The sequence below is a fragment of the Schistocerca nitens genome, chromosome 1 (genome assembly GCF_023898315.1).
Source record: "Schistocerca nitens isolate TAMUIC-IGC-003100 chromosome 1, iqSchNite1.1, whole genome shotgun sequence".
Taxonomy (NCBI): domain Eukaryota; kingdom Metazoa; phylum Arthropoda; class Insecta; order Orthoptera; family Acrididae; genus Schistocerca; species Schistocerca nitens.
This window is the reverse complement of record NC_064614.1, coordinates 1,060,216,640-1,060,239,231: the sequence shown is the minus strand read 5'-3', so window position 1 is coordinate 1,060,239,231 and position 22,592 is coordinate 1,060,216,640. Positions and strand designations below refer to the sequence as shown.

The window sequence follows — 22,592 nt, the reverse complement described above, 5'->3', positions numbered from 1 at the left end:
GAGACCAAGAGATAAATACACTAAGCAGCTTCAGAAGGATGTAGGTTTCAGTAAGTACTGGGAGATGAAGAAGCTTGGACAGGATAGAGTAGCATGGAGAGCTGCATCAAACCAGTCTCAGGACTGAAGATCGCAACACATGACAGTGTATTTGCAGACACTGAACGCGAGATACGCTCTCAGGTAGTGTAATTTGTTCAACAAGCTGATATAATTAGCTTAATATAGATTTTATTGTTTCGAATTAAAATTCTCGCTTTTTCTTTACACCGATGGTGGTTTCGAGATAACGAGGACATTCTGCGGTGACTGGTAATTTTCGCAACAAAATAGTTGAAGCTTTTTTTTCCTGGTTTTACGCAAGGTGGACATGTCTCTACTGATCATCTGTAATTGCTGGCGGTGCACATCGCTGGATGTCACAAAATAATGAGATGCGAAGTTTAGTATTTGCTTATTATAGGAGTCGCGTTGATGTTAAATAGTCCAGCACATAACAGAGGGCTGCTGCGGGCGAGTTCACTAACAACCCGCAGCTCTCCCTCGATTGGGATAGCAGTCTTTATGACTCATTCATTACGAGTGCTGTCCAACACCAGCATCTCGTCAGTTGAACTTACTTCCCACCAAAAAGAATAAAGATAGTACCTTACACCCCTGCCTTTTTCTTGCCAGACTTCTCTATCCCTAGGTTTTGAAATCCATTTGGTCGTACTATCGAGTCCCTGTTTTCGCAAATTATTCGAATGCTACGATGGTATCACGAAACGGGTTCCTAGCATGTCGGGGTGGGGAGGGGGGAGGTGTAAGTGTCGCGAAAACATCGAATTTGGAGCTACTGAATGCAGCAATTAGCAATTTATCGCACTTCCAAATGTTTTTAGGAACAAATTTCTTCTGTTTCCACTTTCTCGCTCCAAATATTTAATATTCGTTTATTTTTAGAGAAACTAAAATGTTAATCGCATATACTCATTCTGCACGTCATAGCTAATCGTAACTACTTTAAATCAGCACAATAGTTTGGATACCTGTCTAATCCGAATAAATATTTGTAGGTGAAATTTGCTCGATGTGTGTATACGTTCAATGGGTTTACTAACTGTACACCCGCACAGTAGAGAATTTATCTGTCATTGGCTCATAAATCTGTGGCCATACAGTCACAGAAATGAGCCTGACGACATCAGTTCATTATTAAACTGCTTCCCGATTTTTTTCAGCTCATAACTGGTATGATTATTGTAACTAGATCTCAATGGTACTTACTATAAGTAACATTTCCACTTTCGATGTAGCACGATCTGCATTCGTAGTAGCAACAACTATTCACCATTACTGTAACTAATAAATACATGTATAAAAATATCGTGCAAAATATGAACAAACAGCTTTATAATCGCGGCACGTGACAATTCCGATCTGATGCTGGCGGCGTGCGCAGGTAGGACGTTGTAGTCACTCCATAAACATTCCTATTATGTGATTAACTCTCTTTGCATTACAGAATAACTGTATCTATATTGATTCACGAAGGTTTTAGTGAAACAGGCTGTGGACAATTCGAGAGTTTAACGTACATGTGTCTTAGAACAATGCTAGGTTGATTCCCAACTTTTAACAGAAGTGCATCAACTATGGGATAAAGTAAAGGCCTTGTAATGATGATAATTGGCTGAAGGAGTAACAAAGATTTACATTATTTATATGTTATTCGAAAAAGTCAGATCGGATTTATATCATAACTTCTGTAAACAGAGATCAATGCAAGATTATTACCTTCTCCTGGCGCGTTGGGCTCATCGAGATTGACTGCAGACGTAGCATTCGGCTTGACCACCACCAGTGACGTAACAGACGTCACAAACGAGTACTGTAAGGGAGAAAGTAAGAATTAAGAGTCTTACTAACATAATACTAGTGCTTCGTGGAAGAATGATTAACCGGATACGCTGTAAAGAGGATGTATTATTATTATTATTGCTTGCTTAGTCATCCGTACGATACCGAATGTTGTGGCCCATTTTTGTGGGTAACAATCAGGGAGATGAAGTATAAAGGTAAAGGAATTCTTTCTTATCCATCTACATTATATTTGTTTAACAATGAAATTCGCCAACGCGGACAGCAGCAATACAAAAACTTTAATCGGAAAGTTGTTTTCCCTTTCCTCTTACAGAACGTTAGATGTACAACATTTTTAACCATACACGAAAAATATTTAGCTTCTGCTTGAACGTTATCAGCAGCTTTCACTTCTGATCCACTCATCAATATTACAACATAAAAAGGATTTGATGAAGGTGCAGTATTCTTAACATCACACTTTTTCTCAGAACGTGTCTAGTCTGTTACAGTATCAGTGGACACTTTCGAGCAGGTTTACTGTATGTTAAATATTTGTTTGCAATTTGCACGGATGTTTCGCGAATTTCTTTGCTGAATACTTGACCAGCCGCTGTCCCACATCCATAATGGATCAACAGAGACTTTACCTTATTTTTTCTGTTAACCGTCTTTCCCTAGTTGCTTCAAAAGTCGTGGATGTATGTTCCGTCTACGCAACTAATTGAAGGCAGTTTATTTATTGCCATACGTGTTCCGCTTCTTTTATTTGTGAAGCGTCTTCAGTGGTGATGGCGATGTCCAGCGCTGTTAGCGCGTGCGTGTTGTCCTGGAGATGTGTTCATTAGTCTCCATGTTCCAGTTGGCCAATTTCCTGCGTTCTTTCCCCCACATTCGGTTCAATACATCGGATACATTACTTGCAGTTTGCACTTTGTGTTCAGCATGTGTGTGTTTTCTGTGTATAGTGTCGGTTAACAACACATCTACAGGACAACACGCATGAGCTAACAGCTCTGGAAATCGCCACCACCACTCAAGACGTTTCACAAATAAAAGAAGTGAAACGCGTATGGCAATAATTAAATTGCCATCAATTAGTTGCTTAGACGTAATATACATCCACGAACATTATATCTATGTAGCGTGAATTATTGTGATGAGAGCTCGGACAGTGGTATAGCGTTTATGTTGCTAAGGAACATTATGCAAATGAAAACAAGTGACAAATGTTGCTTCTCTACTATCCTTGAATACCACTACGGGTAATATCGATCTTGACGTCGCCTTTCCACAGTTGAATCGTCCTAGAGAATATCGCTTTCACTCACTCCTAGAGACATCGAGGAGGTTTTTAACTCACATCACCAGAATCTGGTGATCGGAAACGGTGGATACCTTATTCCCTCGTATTATGGACTAGGACGCGAACTGGTGTGCTCATCATCAAACGCCATTGCACTATCAGGCGACAGCGACATCAGCTACGAAGTTATGACAGCACTTACTAACATATTTCATAACATCGTATTGCGAACAGATAATTTTTTTTTCTACTAACTTTGTATTCTTCGATCGTATTTTCGGATCACAAGCCTGAGCGTGACAAAATTTGTGAAACCAAACCTACATTGATTTAGAATAGCAATAGCTTGCAATATCAATGAGAGCCTTGTGTTGTAAAATATGAGAACATATTTTGAGCTCAAAGGTAATGTGGCATCGCGAACTGACCTTCACCACACCAACCAATATGGTTCAAATGGCTCTAAGCACACTGGGACTTAACATATGAGGTCGTCAGTCCCCTAGACTTAGAACTACGTAAACCTAACTTACCTAAGGACATTACACACACCCACGCTCGAGGCAGGATTCAAACCTGCGACCGTAGCAGCCGCGTGGTTCCGGACTGAAGCGCCTAGAACCGCTCGGCCGCAACGGTCGGCGCCAACCAATATAATTCACAAAACATCGGTCACGCGAAACCCAACTCGCGCTTTTCTCCAATGACATCGTGAAACCTATGTATCAAGGCAGTCAGGCAGATGCAATACTTCTTGTCTGCCGAAAAGCATTTGACCAGTGCCACACCCGCGGTCATTAACAAAATTACGATCGTATGGGATATGAAACGAAATTTGTGGGTGGATTGCCGATTTCTTGGCGAGAGGAAGCTGAATGTTGTTATGGATGGAGAGTCATCGACATATGTAGGAGTACATTCAGGTGTATCCCAGTCAAGTGTGTTAGGACACTTGCTGTTCATTTTGTATATTAACGACCTGGCAGACAATATTAATCGTAACCTCAGGCTTACTGCAGTTGATACAGGTGTCCATCATGAAGTTATGTCTCACAAAAATCTGCACAAATATTCAGTCAGACCTTAATAAAATTTCAAAACGGTGCAGATAGTGGCAACTTATGTTAAACGATCAGAGATGTAAAATCGTGCACTTCGTAAAAAAAAAGAAAGGAAAAAAAACAAGAGAGAAGCGCAAATGGGATACGCGCTCTGAGAGTTCCGTGCGAACTTAATTATGTGTACGAGATCTGTTCCAAAAATTCCGGAAAATTCATAATTTCTTGCCAATGGTGTGTTGGAGCGAGATGCGGTTAGTACCCTTGCACACGCCTGTGTTTAATGTATAACCGCCGGGAGTTTCATTGTTGAATGTCTGTTAGTTTTGTCCAGTGCTGTATTGAGAAGAACGTTGTGTCGCACAGTTTGTGAATTTCGAGATGACAGAGAGAAGCACGCGTCTGCCTTAAATTTTGTGTTTAACTCAGGAATACCTTTACAGAGGAACACCAAATGTTTCAAGAAGCCTATGGCGATGAGTGATTAAGCCGTTCTCGGTGATACGAGTGGTTTACACAGTTTGAAAATGGCCGGACGGGAGTTAAAGATGACCCTCGTTCAGGACGCCCTTCGGGGTTTGTCGACGCCGCTCATGTCAGGAACGTCAACGAAATTGTGCGTTCCAATCGAAGACTGACTGCCCGAGAGACTGCAGAAGAATGTAACATTTCAGTTGGATCATGTCATGAAATCCTGACACATCGGATTTTACCTGTGTATGTTGGTGTACAAGTAGAGTAACTTTGAACCTCTGTAACTCGTTTTGCCGCCAAGTTCGTCCCACGGCTCATGAGTCAAGACCAGAAAGACCTGCCTCACAGTCTGGGAAGAGCTTTTGGGTCGCGCAAATGAGAACGAGATGTTCTTAAAGAAAATCATAAATGGAAATGAGACGTGAGTCTACAGTTATGATGTTGAGACCAAGGTTCAAACTTCACAGTGGGCCGGGAAAGGTTCTCCAAGAGCAAAAAAACCTCGTCAGGTCAGATCAAAAGTGAAAACAATGCTGAAGTTTTCTTTGATTTTGAAGGAATTGTTCATCATGGATTCGTGCCACAGAGACAAACGGTTAATTGATGGTACCTTCGGGATGCATTGCGACGCCTGCGAGAAAAAGTTGGAAGGAAACGGCCTGAAATGTGGCGAGACAATTCCTGCCTCTTGCATCACTGTAATGCACCCGCACATTCATCCACGTTGGTGCGTGACTGTTGCACAAAAAACGAAATCACTGTGTTGTCTTATCCTCCATACTCATCAGATCTGACTCCTGCGGACGTTTTTTTATTTGCAAAGTTGACAACGCTGTCGTGAGGACGAAGATTTGCAACGATAGACGAGATAAAAGAAAATTCGCAGACTTTGCTTCGCGCGATCCAGCAAGAGGTGTGCCAAAACTGCTTCTGTAAGTGAAAACGGCGCTGGGAGTGGTGTATCAATTTTGGAGGAGAGTATTTCGAAGGAGACCATGCGCAAGAAGCAAAAGGTAAGCGTAGAAAAATTTTATGGACAAAGTTCCGGAAATATTTGAACAGACCTCGTATAGATAGTTCATGCATAGTCTTTGGTAAGTGAGTTTGCGAATATCAAAATATGTGATATAAATGGCTGCATCTTTTGACTGAATTGTCTTAGAAGGCAGAATTTTGTACACCGCCAACGGACCGTCGACTTTAGTATTTGATAGTAATTGCAGCTAGACAGCTCTACCCGTTCCTCAGAAGAAGGCGTCTTAACGGACGGAGAGAGTGATCCTATAACGATTCCATTTTTACTGTCTAAGGTATGGCACTCTAAAAACGTAAAACCCTATGACTGTAATATCATTGAGTGACCGCCGGAATCAGCCAAACCATAAAAATACCTGTGTGTAACATTTTGTGTGAACGTGAAATGTAATGAACACAAAGATTCAGTTCATTAGAGGCATACTGGGAAAATGCTACCAGTCTACGGAGGAGATTGCTGACGAAACGTTCGTGTGTGCCATCCTAGAATATTGTTAAACTATGTGGAACCATATCCACATACAAATAACAGCGGATATTAAACGTAAGGAAATTTGTGTGTTTGTGACCTTTGACTGTGCACTATTTGATAAACTAAATTTTTATACCTGGGATTCACAGTCACGTAGAACTTTATAAATGACATTATATTTACGCCAGTGACTGTTTGTGAAATAAAGAAAGTTACAGTCACTAGCGTAAATATGATACCTTTTATAAAATTTGAGAAACTGTTCTTAGATTAAAAGAAAAAAAGCTTTAGGAGACACGTTTTTTTGACTTGAGTTTGGAAAGACTGAATAATAATAATAATAATTTAAGTGGAAATTTCATTATTCGCAAATGTAATAAATTAGAAAGGCTCGTATCAAATGAGAGCCGTTCAATCGTCATAATTAACAACAGTTCCCCTGTAGCAACAAGTAACACAAACCAGAACCGTAACTATCAATAGTGCTCATGATAAAAAATTTCAAATGTAGCATCTGTGGAACAACAGCGATTGATGATTAAAAACTGCACTTGAAACTGCCCATGTGGAATCAGAACGCATGTGACAGCATGATGTAACTAATATGTTCGAGCACGCCGCGCATAAAAACGGGATTCTTCCGGGGCTCATACCCGGCGTTCTATTGTGTTACAAAGGCAGGGTCAAGTGTTTTCGATAGCCCTTGAGCTAGGTACCAATTGTATACCCAACATAAGGATCGTCTTAGTGTTACTGTTCTACTGTACAGGGTCAAAGTAGGAATATTACACACTTCCTCCTGCCTAGGATAATGGAGCATATCGGTTCGTTCTTCTTGCATTAGATGTGCTCTACAATGTACCTTAAAGGATTTATTCATCCACCATCAGTTCATGGGCAGTTCCTTAGGCTATCTCAATTATTTTTCCATTTTATCGTACCAAAATCGAGTCGCGGATTCGAAGACGACTATGCACAGCAAATGGCTTGTACTTTTGGGATACATTCCTAACAGCCCGGTCTCGAACAAGCACTGAAAATTTTCTTGACATCTTCATCCATTTCCGAGTTACAGAGGTTCAAAGCTACTCTACTTGTACACCAAGATACACAAGAAAAATTCGATGTGAGACGAAAATGTAATGTATAAAGTGATGTAGCACGGAGAAGTACGCTGTAAAATGTCTCTGATATCATCAGAAGGGTTACGGTAACCTCATGTTATAGTACAAAATTTTTGTGGACGTAAAATTCTCTCTAAGGTGTAAAATTAGTTTCGGATTATATAAATCCCACACAAGTAAATTATCAAAATTTTACTGAACCATAAAGTTCTTTTCATGTGCATGACATGACCTGCTGCAGCAGGAAAAAGGCAGGAAGCAGCGGAAAAACATTCCTACCGGAGCACAAAAAAGGCGAATATGCTCCGGTTTTAAAGAATGACATGAAAATTGGGGTACCAGCTGCGTCATTCTACCTTTCTCTGCACCTGTAAAATTTTCCCAAAAATTTTGGCATGGGAATATATTCTGTTTGTTTTATGCTGAGAGAGAAGGAGACAGTGGCTATGGGAAAGAGACGGAAAAATTATAAATGCTGGTAGATAGTAGACTCTAGTTGTGGTATTGGAAGAACGAAGGAGGAGAGGAGAGGAGAGAGAGACAACGAGAATGGAACATAGTTTACAGGGAGAGAACAGTACTAGGAAAAGTGTCAAGGAGACAGTGTCTATGGGAGAGAAATAAAGAGACGGAGAAAGTGCAAGCTCGCGAGAGCTTCTGGTAATGAGAGACAAAGTCTATGACAATGACAACGAGGAGGAGAGAGAGACGAAAAAAATGGCTCTGAGCACTATGGGACTTAACATCTTAGGTCATCAGTCCCCTAGAACTTAGAACTACTTAAACCTAACTATCCTAAGGACAGCACACAACACCCAGCCATCACGAGGCAGAGAAAATCCCTGACCCCGCCGGGAATCGAACCCGGGAACCCGGGCGTGGGAAGCGAGAACGCTACCGCACGACCACGAGATGCGGGCAAAGAGAGACGCACAGTCAGAAGAGACAGCAGCAGTGGGAAGGAATGAATGAGACAGTAACGGCAAGAGAGACAGCGAGAGCGAGATCGTGACAGTAAGAAGAGTCAGTATTAGTTGCACAGAACGAGGGAGACTATGGCTATGGGACAGGCACAATGACAGTTACGGAGATACAGAGAGATATTGGCAATGATTTGGGACGAATGAGTAAGTGAGAATTGTGTAGTGGGAGTGGATGGGTGAGAGACTTACAGCAGTGGACAAGTGGGTGTGAGCGAGTTACAATTAAGGTAGCTTGTGGAAGTGAGAGGCGTGTTTCATTTTAAAAAGAGCACAAATATTTTCGCACGCCAAAATCTTCAGTAAAATTTTTAAAGGTGCAGTAAGGTAGAACGTGAGGCAGCTGGAACACTATTTTTCGATCAGTCTTTTAAACAGGAGCATATTTGCCATTTTTTCACTCCGATTTGAGCCTTTTTCCGCTAGTTTTTATTTATACGTGATGACAGATTTCAGTTGAATAATCGGTATACCAAAATGTCTGTGGTGAAGTAGCATCATTGGTGGCATTTATAAAGTAATACGGAACATTAGGAGCAACGAAGCGCATAGTAGCAAAAGTTTTCGCGTCAGCCGCGTCTCGCAACAATATTCGTGACAACCTCGTCGCGTGATGTACGCCAACCCTGAAAAACTCTCAAATTGGTAACCGAATAGTCGAGAAGTAACCACACTAGGACGTTGTAACATTTTCTGCCGGGACAAAGTGTCTCCTAGAAGCGCTGCGAATGCAAGTATCTGAACTATCTGAGCAAGTAACAGCGCTTCAGACAAGCGTCGCAAAGGCAACTCTCTCGCAGAAGGAGCAAGTGTTCGTCAGCCAGAGAGAACTGGGAGAACGTGTGCTGGTATAACAGAAAATTTTGCTATTCATTCATTCAGTGTCAACCAGCAGGCGACATGGGAAACGCCGCTTGGTATCAATGGCGACAAGGCTACTTTCGAACCGGACATGCGTCGACTGTTCACGACAGAGCACTCTAACAAACTACAGTTCCTGAATGATACAGATGCTGAAGATCCAATGTACTCTTCTTTTCGTCTTCCACAGCGAAAAAAATCGATGACAGTCACCTTTCTGCTGCAAATGGACGTTTCAAGACCTAGGGCCACGTCACGCACCATCTGAGTTTCAACCTTCGACTTGCATTCGCATGGAGATTCATTGCCTCTGACTAGCTACAGGGTGTTTCAAAAATGACCGGTATATTTGAAACGGCAATAAAAACTAAACGAGCAGCGATAGAAATACACCGTTTGTTGCAATATGCTTGGGACAACAGTACATTTTCAGGCGGACAAACTTTCGAAATTACAGTAGTTACAATTTTCAACAACAGATGGCGCTGCAAGTGATGTGAAAGATATAGAAGACAACGCAGTCTGTGGGTGCCCCATTCTGTACGTCGTCTTTCTGCTGTAAGCGTGTGCTGTTCACAACGTGCAAGTGTGCTGTAGACAACATGGTTTATTCCTTAGAACAGAGGAGTTTTCTGGTGTTGGAATTCCACCGCCTAGAACACAGTGTTGTTGCAACAAGACGAAGTTTTCAACGGAGGTTTAATGTAACCAAAGGACCGAAAAGCGATAAAATAAAGGATCTGTTTGAAAAATTTCAACGGACTGGGAACGTGACGGATGAACGTGCTGGAAAGGTAGGGCGACCGCGTACGGCAACCACAGAGGGCAACGCGCAGCTAGTGCAGCAGGTGATCCAACAGCGGCCTCGGGTTTCCGTTCGCCGTGTTGCAGCTGCGGTCCAAATGACGCCAACGTCCACGTATCGTCTCATGCGCCAGAGTTTATACCTCTATCCATACAAAATTCAAACGCGGCAACCCCTCAGCGCCGCTACCATTGCTGCACGAGAGACATTCGCTAACGATATAGTGCACAGGATTGATGACGGCGATATGCATGTGGGCAGCATTTGGTTTACTGACGAAGCTTATTTTTACCTGGACGGCTTCGTCAATAAACAGAACTGGCGCATATGGGGAACCGAAAAGCCCCATGTTGCAGTCCCATCGTCCCTGCATCCTCAAAAAGTACTGGTCTGGGCCGCCATGTCTTCCAAAGGAATCATTGGCCCATTTTTCAGATCCGAAACGATTACTGCATCACGCTATCTGGACATTCTTCGTGAATTTGTGGCGGTACAAACTGCCTTAGACGACACTGCGAACACCTCGTGGTTTATGCAAGATGGTGCCCGGCCACATCGCACGGCCGACGTCTTTAATTTCCTGAATGAATATTTCGATGATCGTGTGATTGCTTTGGGCTATCCGAAACATACAGGAGGCGGCGTGGATTGGCCTCCCTATTCGCCAGACATGAACCCCTGTGACTTCTTTCTGTGGGGACAGTTGAAAGACCAGGTGTACCGCCAGAATCCAGAAACAATTGAACAGCTGAAGCAGTACATCTCATCTGCATGTGAAGCCATTCCGCCAGACACGTTGTCGGGTAATTTCATTCAGAGACTACGCCATATTATTGCTACGCATGGTGGATATGTGGAAAATATCGTACTATAGAGTTTCCCAGACCGCAGCGCCATCTGTTGTTGAAAATTGTAACTACTGTAATTTCGAAAGTTTGTCTGCCTGAAAATGTACTGTTGTCCCAAGCATATTGCAACAAACGGTGTATTTCTATCGCTGCTCGTTTAGTTTTTATTGCCGTTTCAAATATACCGGTCATTTTTGAAACACCCTGTATATGCGATTGATGGAGTTGTATAGTCAAGGACACCTAATCGTATGCAAAGTGATTGCTGGAGAGTCACCACACGAGTACTTCATATCCACCAGCCTCCCACTCCAGCACCAGCATAACACTGAACAGTATCTCACATTTCCGTCTCGCCAGGAGCACCAGTTCACACACAGCTCTATCGTCTGACTACAGTTACAGATTGTTCCGTCCGACACTTACGATTCAACTCTAAATATCGTTGACGGAGGAAGTAACGTGCAAAGTAAATCGTCTGTAGTATTTCACGTGCAGTGTAGATCCTTTGATAAATGATACTGTCCCAGAACTTAGAATAAATAAATGATATACGACTCTCTTTGCCGTTGACAGTGCTCGCAGCGAACTATTGCTTGTTGGGTCGAAAAAAATTCCTTTTCATACGATACATACGACAGAAAGATTGTACATCGTTTGTGACATGACTAAATGCACAACTGGCCATTAAAATTGCTACACCAAGAAGAAATGCAGTGATAAACGGGTATTCATTAGACAAATATATTACACTAGAACTGACATGTGATTACATTTTCACGCAGTTTGGGTGCATAGATCCTGAGAAATCAGTACCCAGAACAACCACCTCTGGCCGAAATAACGGCCTTGATACGTCTGGGCATTGAGTCGAACAGAGCTTGGATGGCGTACACAGGTACAGCTGCCCATGCAGCTTCAACACGATATCACAGTTCTCAGTAGTGACTGGCGTATTGTGACAAACCAATTTCTCGGTCACCAATGACCAGACGTTTTCAATTGGCGAGAGATCTGGAGAATGTGCTGGCCAGGACAGCAGTCGAACATTTTCTGTATCCAGAAAGGCCCGTACAGGACCTGCAACATGCTGTCGTGCATTATTCTGCTGAAACATACGGTTTCGCAGGGATACAATGAAGGGTAGAGCCACGGGTCGTAACACATCTGAAATGTAACGTCCACTGTTCAAAGTGCCGTCAATGCGAACAAGAGGTGACCGAGACGTGTAACCAATGGCATCCCATACCATCACACCGGGTGATACGCCAGTATGGCGATGACGAATACACGCTTCCAATGTGCGTTCACCGTGATGTCGCCAAACACGGATGCGACCATCATGACGCTGTAAACAGAAGCTGGATTCATCCGAAAAAATATTTTGCCATTCGTGCATCCAGGTTCGTCGTTGAGTACACCATCGCAGGCGCTCCTGTCCGTGATGCAGCGTCAAGGGAAACCGCAGCCACGATCTCCGAGCTGATGGTCCATGCCGTCGAACTGTTCGTGCAGATGGTTGTTGTCTTGCAAACGTCCCCATCTGTTGACGCAGGGATCGAGACGTGGCTGCACGATCCGTTACAGCCATGCGGATAAGATGTCTGTCATCTCTACTGCTAGTGATACGAGGCCGTTGGGATCCAGCACGGCGTTCCGTATTACCCTCCCGAACCCACCGATTCCATATTCTGCTAACAGTCATTGGATCTCGAACAACGCGAGCAGCAATGTCGCGATACGATAAACCGCAATCGCGATAGGCTGCAATCCGAATTTTATCGAAGTCGGAAACGTGATGGTACGCATTTCTCCTCCTTACACGAGGCATCACAACAATGTTTCACCAGGCAACGACGGTGAACTGCTGTTTGTGTATAAGAAATCGGTTGGAAACGTTCCTCATGTCAGTACGTTGTAGGTGTCGCCAACCTTGTGTGAATGGTCTGAAAAGATAATCATTTGCATATCACAGCATCTTCTTCCTGTCAGTTAAATTTGGCGTCTGTAGCACGTCATGTTCGTGGTGTAGCAATTTTAACGGCCAGTAGTGTATTTAGAAGCTGAGCCAGCTCAGTACCTGGTCGGATTGCTAAAATTAATTTCTAATATGAAGACTTTATAAATAAGGGGTACATAAGTACGGCACTGTCATCATGGACAGGTTGGTTGGTTGGATGGTTGGTTTGGGGGGATTAAAGGGGCCAGACTGCTATGGTCATCGGATTATGGACAGGTATTCAGCTGCCCTTTCCGCCTAGTAACAGTCAGGTGTGCTAGTTAAAAATGTTTTTCGGTGTACGTCACTGATGGGTGTGTTACCCTGAGAGCGATGTCCTTGGCCCTGGTGCGGAGAGTTTCGTTGGGTGTGGCGGCGTCCTGGTCCAGCAGCTGCCGCACCGTCAGGTAGGCCCACAGCCGCTCTGCTGACGTCACGTTGACCACGGCGGGCGCCGGTACGGCGCTTGCCGCGTTGCCGTCCCTGCTCCTCACGGCACACCACGGCTCTCTGGTCCCGGAGGACAGTCGGCCCGCCACCACCAACTCCCCGCCGCCGAACAGCGTCGGGAACTTCACAGTCGTAAGTGAGTTCTCGTCCACCTGTTGAAAAGCAGATTTTTCTAAACAACTTAATATTCATATCTATACTGACGTCTCAAAAGTCACGCGACAGCAATATGCACACGAACAGACGCGAGTAGTATCGCTTACGCAAGGTATAAAGGGGCAGTGCTCTGGTGGAGCTGTCATTTGCACTTAGGTGATTCATGTGGAATGGTGTCCTACGTAAGTATGGCCGCACGACGAGAATTAGCAGACTTTGTGCGCAGAATGGTAGTTAGAGCTACACCCATGGAACATTCCATTTCGGAAATCGTTGGGGAATTCAATATTCCGTGTCAAAAGCGTGCCGAGAAATCAAAATTTCAGGCATTACCTCTCACCACGGTCAACGCAATGCCCGACAGCCTTCACTTAACGACCGAGAGCAGCGGTGTTTGTGTAGAGCTGTTGGTGTCAGCAGACAAGCAACACTATGTGATAAAATCGCAGAAACCGATGTCAGACGTACGATGAACGTACCTGTTTGGAGAGATCAGCGAAATTTGACGTTGATGGGCTGTGTAAACATACAACTGACGCAAGTGTCCTTGCTAATAGCACGGCATTGCCTGCAGCGCCTCTCCTGGGCTAGTGACCATATCGGTTGGACCACAGACGACTGGAAAACCGTGGACTGGTCAGATGAGTCCCGATTTCAGTTGGTAAGAGCTGATCATAGGGTTCGAGTTTGGTGGAGAACCTACGAAGCCGTGGATGGAAGTTGTCAACAAGACACTGTGCGATCTGGTAGTGGCTCCATAGTGGTCTGGCATTAGATGGAATGGTTCTCTTATCAAACTGAACCGATCATTGGCTGGATGGTTACGTTCGACTGCTTAGAGACCATTTGCAGCCATTCATGGACTTCATGTTCGCAAACTATGATGGAATTTTTATGGATGACAAAGCGCCCTGTCACTGGGCCACAACTGTTGCTATTGGTTGGAAGAGCATTCTGGAGAATTCGAACGAATCATTTGGCCACTCTTCGAACATTTATAGTACATAATCAAGGGATCAGTTCATGCACAATATCATGCATTGGCAACGCCTTAACAGTAATGGATGGCTGTAGAGGAGAATGGCTTAATATTCCTGCACAGGACTTCCAATGACTTGTTGAGTCCATGTCATGACTATTGGCTGCACTACACTATGCAAAGGAAGATGCGACAGGATATTAGGAGGTATCCCTTGGTTGTTTTTTTCGCCACAGTGTATGCTGTTTGCGGTAACCTGCATATCAAGACGTTCATTCGAACCCAAACTCGATAGGTAGAGTCAATTTCGCATACTTCCATTTAATCGATATGCAAATCTAATAAATAAATTGTAAGTGCGCACAGCGATTAAAAAGTCAAGGCTGGCGTACACAAACATTGAAGACACGACGGCCACAGGAGCTTTTGTTCGGCGGAGTCAACCAGCCCGCTGGAAAGTCCGTAGGAGGGTGAGTTAGCATGCAGCTGTGCCGGCTGGCTGACTGCCCAGGGACCAAAACAGTTTTATGCCAGAGAAAAGGGATAATGGCCTGCGTGTTCACCTTAAAAGCAAAACACACTGTATTGTTTGGGAGAGCCCCAGTCCACAGTTTTCCATTCGTCTGTGGTCTAGCCAATATGGCCATGAGCCCAGAAGAGGCGCTGCAGGCAATGTCATGGTGTTAGTAGGGACACCTGCGTCAGTTGTCTGTTTACACAGCCCATTAACGTCAAATTTCGCTGATCTTTCCAAACAGGTACGTTCATCGTACATCTGACATCGGTTTCTGCGGTTTTTTTCACATAGTGTTGCTTGTCTGTTGTCACTAACAGCTTTACACGAACACTGCTGCTCTCGGTCGTTTTGACGGACCTGGTGCACAGTTTCAGAGTTCTCACAGGTGGACAGTAAACGCCTAACGCAGATGCTATATACACTCCTGGAAATTGAAATAAGAACACCGTGAATTCATTGTTCCAGGAAGGGGAAACTTTATTGACACATTCCTGGGGTCAGATACATCACATGATCACACTGACAGAACCACAGGCACATAGACACAGGCAACAGAGCATGCACAATGTCGGCACTAGTACAGTGTATATCCACCTTTCGCAGCAATGCAGGCTGCTATTCTCCCATGGAGACGATCGTAGAGATGCTGGATGTAGTCCTGTGGAACGGCTTGCCATGCCATTTCCACCTGGCGCCTCAGTTGGACCAGCGTTCGTGCTGGACGTGCAGACCGCGTGAGACGACGCTTCATCCAGTCCCAAACATGCTCAATGGGGGACAGATCCGGAGATCTTGCTGGACAGGGTAGTTGACTTACACCTTCCAGAGCACGTTGGGTGGCACGGGATACACGCGGACGTGCATTGTCCTGTTGGAACAGCAAGTTCTCTTGCCGGTCTAGGAATGGTAGAACGATGGGTTCGATGACGGTTTGGATGTACCGTGCACTATGCAGTGTCCCCTCGACGATCACCAGTGGTGTACGGCCAGTGTAGGAGATCGCTCCCCACACCATGATGCCGGGTGTTGGCCCTGTGTGCCTCGGTCGTATGCAGTCCTGATTGTGGCGCTCACCTGCACGGCGCCAAACACGCATACGACCATCATTGGCACCAAGGCAGAAGCGACTCTCATCGCTGAAGACGACACGTCTCCATTCGTCCCTCCATTCACGCCTGTCGCGACACCACTGGAGGCGGGCTGCACGATGTTGGGGCGTGAGCGGAAGACGGCCTAACGGTGTGCGGGACCGTAGCCCAGCTTCATGGAGACGGTTGCGAATGGTCCTCGCCGATACCCCAGGAGCAACAGTGTCCCTAATTTGCTGGGAAGTGGCGGTGCGGTCCCCTACGGCACTGCGTAGGATCCTACGGTCTTGGCGTGCATCCGTGCGTCGCTGCGGTCCGGTCCCAGGTCGACGGGCACGTGCACCTTCCGCCGACCACTGGCGACAACATCGATGTACTGTGGAGACCTCACGCCCCACGTGTTGAGCAATTCGGCGGTACGTCCACCCGGCCTCCCGCATGCCCACTATACGCCCTCGCTCAAAGTCCGTCAACTGCACATACGGTTCACGTCCACGCTGTCGCGGCATGCTACCAGTGTTTAAGACTGCGATGGAGCTCCGTATGCCACGGCAAACTGGCTGACACTGACGGCGGCGGTGCACAAATGCTGCGCAGCTAGCGCCATTCGACGGCCAACACCGCGGTTCCTGGTGTGTCCGCTGTGCCGTGCGTGTGATCATTGCTTGTACAGCCCTCTCGCAGTGTCCGGAGCAAGTATGGTGGGTCTGACACACCGGTGTCAATGTGTTCTTTTTTCCATTTCCAGGAGTGTATTTCCAGATTGGTCGGCTTAAACGGAGCGCCATTCTCCCATTTGTAAGAGTAATACTGATTGGCGGACTATTTCTGAAGCAATGAGCCAGAGGAGTGAGGGAAAGACAGCGGATGATATACCTTTTCGCTTTTTGCATGGAGAGGGGTCATTTCGGTGACGCTCTTGAAGTGGGAAAATGTAGCAGGAGTGAACGTGTTCGTGCATGTATGCAGAGAGCATGGAATAAAGTCTCTACTCTGTACTGCACTTAGAGAGCACCTCTGTCGCTAGTGATTTGGAGTGATACTCTATATTGAGTCACTCGTGATTAAGCGTTTGCTCACTGTGTTGGCCGTGACACTTAATGTGTGGTGTGAACACAGAGTATTAGTTAGCGCCTGCAAGCGAACATTGAGTGGCATCGCAGTGGACTGGTTATCTGACCAGGGTACCACACCAATAGTTAGACCTGGGGCAAATATAAGTCCCTGACTTCATCAAGGTGTAGTGAGAGTCAGTCCAGATAGAAAGAGATAGTCTTGTTATTTTTCAGCAGCTAACGACGCAGGCATCTGTCGTCACATTTCACGGTATTGTGAGCTACAGTGTAGGCGAGCCCCATCTTTCCTCCATTAGAAATAACGTACTTCATTCACCACTACATTTCTCTTGCAACAGCATCGAGCGTACTTAGAAGATTTCAATCGGATAATTATTCAAGTTTAGTGGGCGCAGCTCTCAGCCATTCTGCCGAGTAAATAACATTTTTAAAGAAAAGGGATAAAAGAGCTTTCTCACATTTTGTATATAAATTTCGTTAACAGGATTCCTATCCATAAGAGGTAAACTCCTATTCCGAAAAGAACCCGGGAATTTGTGTATCAGTTTATAAACGAAAGTTTCACTTGATTTTCTCTTATTTTGCAATAAATAATATTTTCTGTTCGTTTAATGTTTATCTCACACTAACTAGCAATACATCAGTACCCATGTATCCCACTAGTTACGTAACAAAACAAAATATTTTTGTGTCTTTTCCTTACAGCGGACTACTCCAGAATATATTTACTGCTGAAAGTTTTTCAGGCAATTTTGGTACGTTAGGAGCGTCTGTCCGACTTCTGTAGTAGTGTGGGGTGGAAGTTGCTTCTTGCAGGAGCCAAAGAGTACTTGTCAGATCAATCCGTTGCGCAACTCATCAACATAACAGCCACACACTTACAAGCACCACACCTGATACAGTTCCGTCACTGTCCAGAAGTGCCTACCATGAAGGGTTGCCCCATTCCCGGTCTCCACTGAGTGATTATATAGCAAAACATAGCCTCAACGTGGCGTCAGTTCGTCGCCCCCCATCCGCTTGTGAGCTTGAGCAAAGGATATCCATTGTAGGCTGAACTTAATAAATCGTAAATCAACTGCCTCCAACATGTACGTGGCTGATTTGCTCTTACTTATCCACTAAAGAATCCTGTGCCATTAGGTTTGGAATCAGGAGAGCGACTGGGAGCTAACGACATTGTGGCTGCGGAGCAAGATAGGCAAATCCAGCAACAGTTCTGAGACAGCATTTAGCAGAAGGGTGCAAGTCAGTGTTGATTATGAGCGTTATATGGGTTCGTAAGGTCATTTTTTTCTCTTAATGTGGTTGTATTTCACACAGATTTGTTTTAGCTTCAGGAGTAACATTCTTTGAGCGAGAAGGTATGTGCCCAGGGGGCGACCCAGCCTTTACTTGATCAAGTCGCTGAAGTATGAGCAGATAATTTAGAATTACTTAAGAAACTAGAAAGCTTACTGGAAGAGAGAAAAGAACAGCCACCTCCTAGTGTGTCCCTGCCCATCCTAGACGCTAGCACTGCCACATTAGGTTATGGGTAAGATGGAAGAAAACGTTTTGGCGTTCATGAACAATCTACACAATCATGGATTCAAAATTAGGAGGCTAGAACGATGAGCAGTTGTTGAGTAAGGCTTGATGGAGGTTAACAGGGGACGAAACGGCATGTGTTTTGTGCCAACAGTTGTGGGGTACTCATGCCCTCCATGAACTGTGGGAAGTGTTATTGGACCGCTGTCAGAGTAAAAACGCTTCTAGGTAGTTTCAGGAACAGCTGAATAATGTACCTCAGAGGCGAATAAACAAAAAATTTTGTGGACAGAATTAGGACAGTAAATAATAATCCTTTGAGCTTCTACAGAAAGCAGAAGAAAGGGCAATGGATGCATTACTTCAGTGATTACCAGCTGAAGTTCCCTGCAAGATTCGAACAGAATTTCCGAAGTCATGAAACAAAGCTGTGACAACTGATTTGGCTCTGGCAGAAATAAATGCAGTGGCCAGACCTAGGAGAGAAAAAATAGTATTTAATACAGAAGTTACATGTTATCAGTGTGGTCAGCTAAGTCACATTTGTGACATTCGCTGGAAACCTCTGTGTGGGAATTGTAAACAGGTTGGACATTCGGATCCAAAATATTAACTGAGTTTTTCACTTGCACAGGATAGATTGATGCAAGGTGGAATTCGAACTCCAGCGTTAAACATAAGCAGGGTACTTGTGGCCACTGTGTGGTGTTACTGTAAATATGAGCTCAGCAGATCCGTGTGTGGAATCAGTGGGAGATTATTGTGTGACCGACTTTGCAAAATACATGGTCACAGGTATGTACGGCGAGTCAAAATGTAGTTGGAGTGCGAAATCTAGACCCATCTTGTTGTAGACTAAGTGTCATAGTTAGAGATAGTGTTCAGTTGCTCGGTTTGACATTAGTGAACTTCTGACTGAGAGGGAAAGATTTCCAGGCTTGTGTGGAAATACTTCCTCCAAATGGCAGCAATTGTCATGTCTTAATGGGGCTGGATTTTCTGAGCAGACATCATGCTGAAGTCGATCTGACATGCCAAACAATAGAGCCGGATGATGCATTGTACCACTGAGGTATTACAGCCAAGAAAACTGAACTACTATGAGGCACATTCCTAGACCAGGGGAAGTCACCTTAACTATGAACTCGTTCGAATCGACTCATGAAATAAAGTATTACAAGTGCAGGGAAACTAGTCTACGCAGATTTGCCATTCAGTATTTTGTGTATGGTTGAAGTTCAGGAGAGAATGAGCAACTGGACAAAGTGCAATGATTAGTGTGCCGTAGAATATCGCGTGCACAAGAGGTTGACGGGAGTTGAGTAGTGATTGTCACCAAGGATAATTCTGGTTATTAGAGGTAGAGCTGTTATGAGGTGCACTGATAGCCAATCTGGAAGACAAAGATGGGCTGGAAGATAAAGATTTTGGTAGGGAGTTAAATATAAAATTCTCTAAGCCATAAAAGTCTGCCAATTTAGCTACAATGTGGGAGGTATCTACAGGGAAGGGATAAGGGGGAAATGGAAAAACTGTTAGAAGAAAATGCAGAGTTTTTTAACGCTCCAAGACCATTTTCTGTACCACGGATAATGAAGTATAGGATTCCCACTGGAGTGAGCTGCTGATGTCCAAGCAACCATACCGAGTTCCACACCACTTCCAATCGGCGATGGAAAAATATAAATCAACAATTTCATTATAGTATTATACAAGAAAGGATCAGCACTTGGAGGGGGGCAGCAATAGCAACGGTACCTGTGGTGTGCGTACTGTAAGACCTTTGGTACACACACCATCAGATTATTTGACTTGTCGCTCTAACGAAGTAGGCGAGTGTCAGCAATATGTCTCGTGGTCTTATCGTGGTGTGTTTATCTTCTGCCGTTAGGTCAGACGATAGAAATGCCTCTTGCACGCTTAGAGTAGCAGATTGACGGTGACCAACTTTAAACAGAACTTGATTAATTTTCACACACATTTATTAAAATAATAAACAGGATAGACATTACGTAACTTGATTCTGGATGCTGTTTACAATTGACAATCTGAAGTTCCTTTGGTCTTGGTACGTTAATCTTATTCTCACGTATCTCTGATACTTGACAAAGTGTCAATACATTTATCTTCATGGCTATGTACAGGAATATGGTAATCTTATTAGGTGCAGACTGAAACTTGACTACAGACTAATGCAGACTGGTAGAGGCAAATGCAGACTAATGCAGACTGACTAATCGGAAGTCTGTACACTCGTTATAATACCTCGTGCGAGTGTGATCCGCGAGGAGAAAAGGTTCTACGTTAGCAGCAATCTCATTGGCTGCGTTACATATTAATACGCGGATTGGCGGAAGCAGAATTTTGTCCGTCCCTAAGACAGCGCCATCTCGTAGTGCGGAGACGGACGAGCGCTGCGCCTGCGCTGTTGTGCTTAGCGAGGCGCGCTCTATTGGGAAAGTTGTGTACGCGCCGACTACGCGGATCTACAGGGTGTTTCAAAAATGACCGTTATATTTGAAACGGCAATACAAACTAAACGAGCAGCGATAGAAATACACCGTTTGTTGCAATATGCTTGGGACAACAGTACATTTTCAGGCAGACAAACTTTCGAAATTACAGTAGTTACAATTTTCAACAACAGATGGCGCTGCGGTCTGGGAAACTCCATAGTACGATATTTTCCGCATATCCACCATGCGTAGCAATAATATGGCGTAGTCTCTGAATGAAATTACCCGAAACCTTTGACAACGTGTCTGGCGGAATGGCTTCACATGCAGATGAGATGTACTGCTTCAGCTGTTCAATTGTTTCTGGATTCTGGCGGTACACCTGGTCTTTCACGTGTCCCCACAGAAAGAAGTCACAGGGGTTCATGTCTGGCGAATAGGGAGGCCAATCCACGCCGCCTCCTGTATGTTTCGGATAGCCCAAAGCAATCACACGATCATCGAAATATTCATTCAGGAAATTAAAGACATCGGCCGTGCGATGTGGCCGGGCACCCTCTTGCATAAACCACGAGGTGTTCGCAGTGTCGTCTAAGGCAGTTTGTACCGCCACAAATTCACGAAGAATGTCCAGATAGCGAGATGCAGTAATCGTTTCGGATCTGAAAAATGGGCCAATGATTCCTTTGGAAGAAATGGCGGCCCGGACCAGTACTTTTTGAGGATGCAGGGACGATGGGACTGCAACATGGGGCTTTTAGGTTCCCCATATGCGCCAGTTCTGTTTATTGACGAAGCCGTCCAGGTAAAAATAAGCTTCGTCAGTAAACCAAATGCTGCCCACATGCATATCGCCGTCATCAATCCTGTGCACTATATCGTTAGCGAATGTCTCTCGTGCAGCAATGGTAGCGGCGCTGAGGGTTTGCCGCGTTTGAATTTTGTATGGATAGAGGTGTAAACTCTGGCGCATGAGACGATACGTGGACGTTGGCGTCATTTGGACCGCAGCTGCAACACGGCGAACGGAAACCCGAGGCCGCTGTTGTATCACCTGCTGCACTAGCTGCGCGTTGCCCTCTGTGGTTGCCGTACGCGGTCGCCCTACCTTTCCAGCACGTTCATCCGTCACCTTCCCAGTCCGTTGAAATTTTTCAAACAGATCCTTTATTGTATCGCTTTTCGGTCCTTTGTTACATTAAACCTCCGTTGAAAACTTCGTCTTGTTGCAACAACACTGTGTTCTAGGCGGTGGAATTCCAACACCAGAAAAATCCTCTGTTCTAAGGAATAAACCATGTTGTCCACAGCACACTTGCACGTTGTGAACAGCACACGCTTACAGCAGAAAGACGACGTACAGAATGGCGCACCCACAGACTGCGTTGTCTTCTATATCTTTCACATCACTTGCAGCGCCATCTGTTGTTGAAAATTGTAACTACTGTAATTTCGAAAGTTTGTCCGCCTGAAAATGTACTGTTGTCCCAAGCATATTGCAACAAACGGTGTATTTCTATCGCTGCTCGTTTA

General features: G+C 44.7%; 1 protein-coding gene across 8 annotated transcripts in view; it reads right to left on the bottom strand.

Moving 5' to 3' along the window:
* The window catches only part of LOC126197766 (inter-alpha-trypsin inhibitor heavy chain H4-like), a 204,436-nt gene that overhangs the window by 82,520 nt on the left and 99,324 nt on the right, over positions 1-22,592 (bottom strand). For all 8 annotated transcript variants that reach the window (XM_049934662.1, XM_049934666.1, XM_049934664.1 and 5 more), the window contains exons 11-12: positions 13,131-13,409; positions 1,780-1,873 (exon numbers count right to left, since the gene is read on the bottom strand). In XM_049934662.1, coding sequence (XP_049790619.1) covers positions 1,780-1,873; positions 13,131-13,409 — 373 coding nt within the window. The remainder of the gene's footprint in view (positions 1-1,779; positions 1,874-13,130; positions 13,410-22,592) is intronic.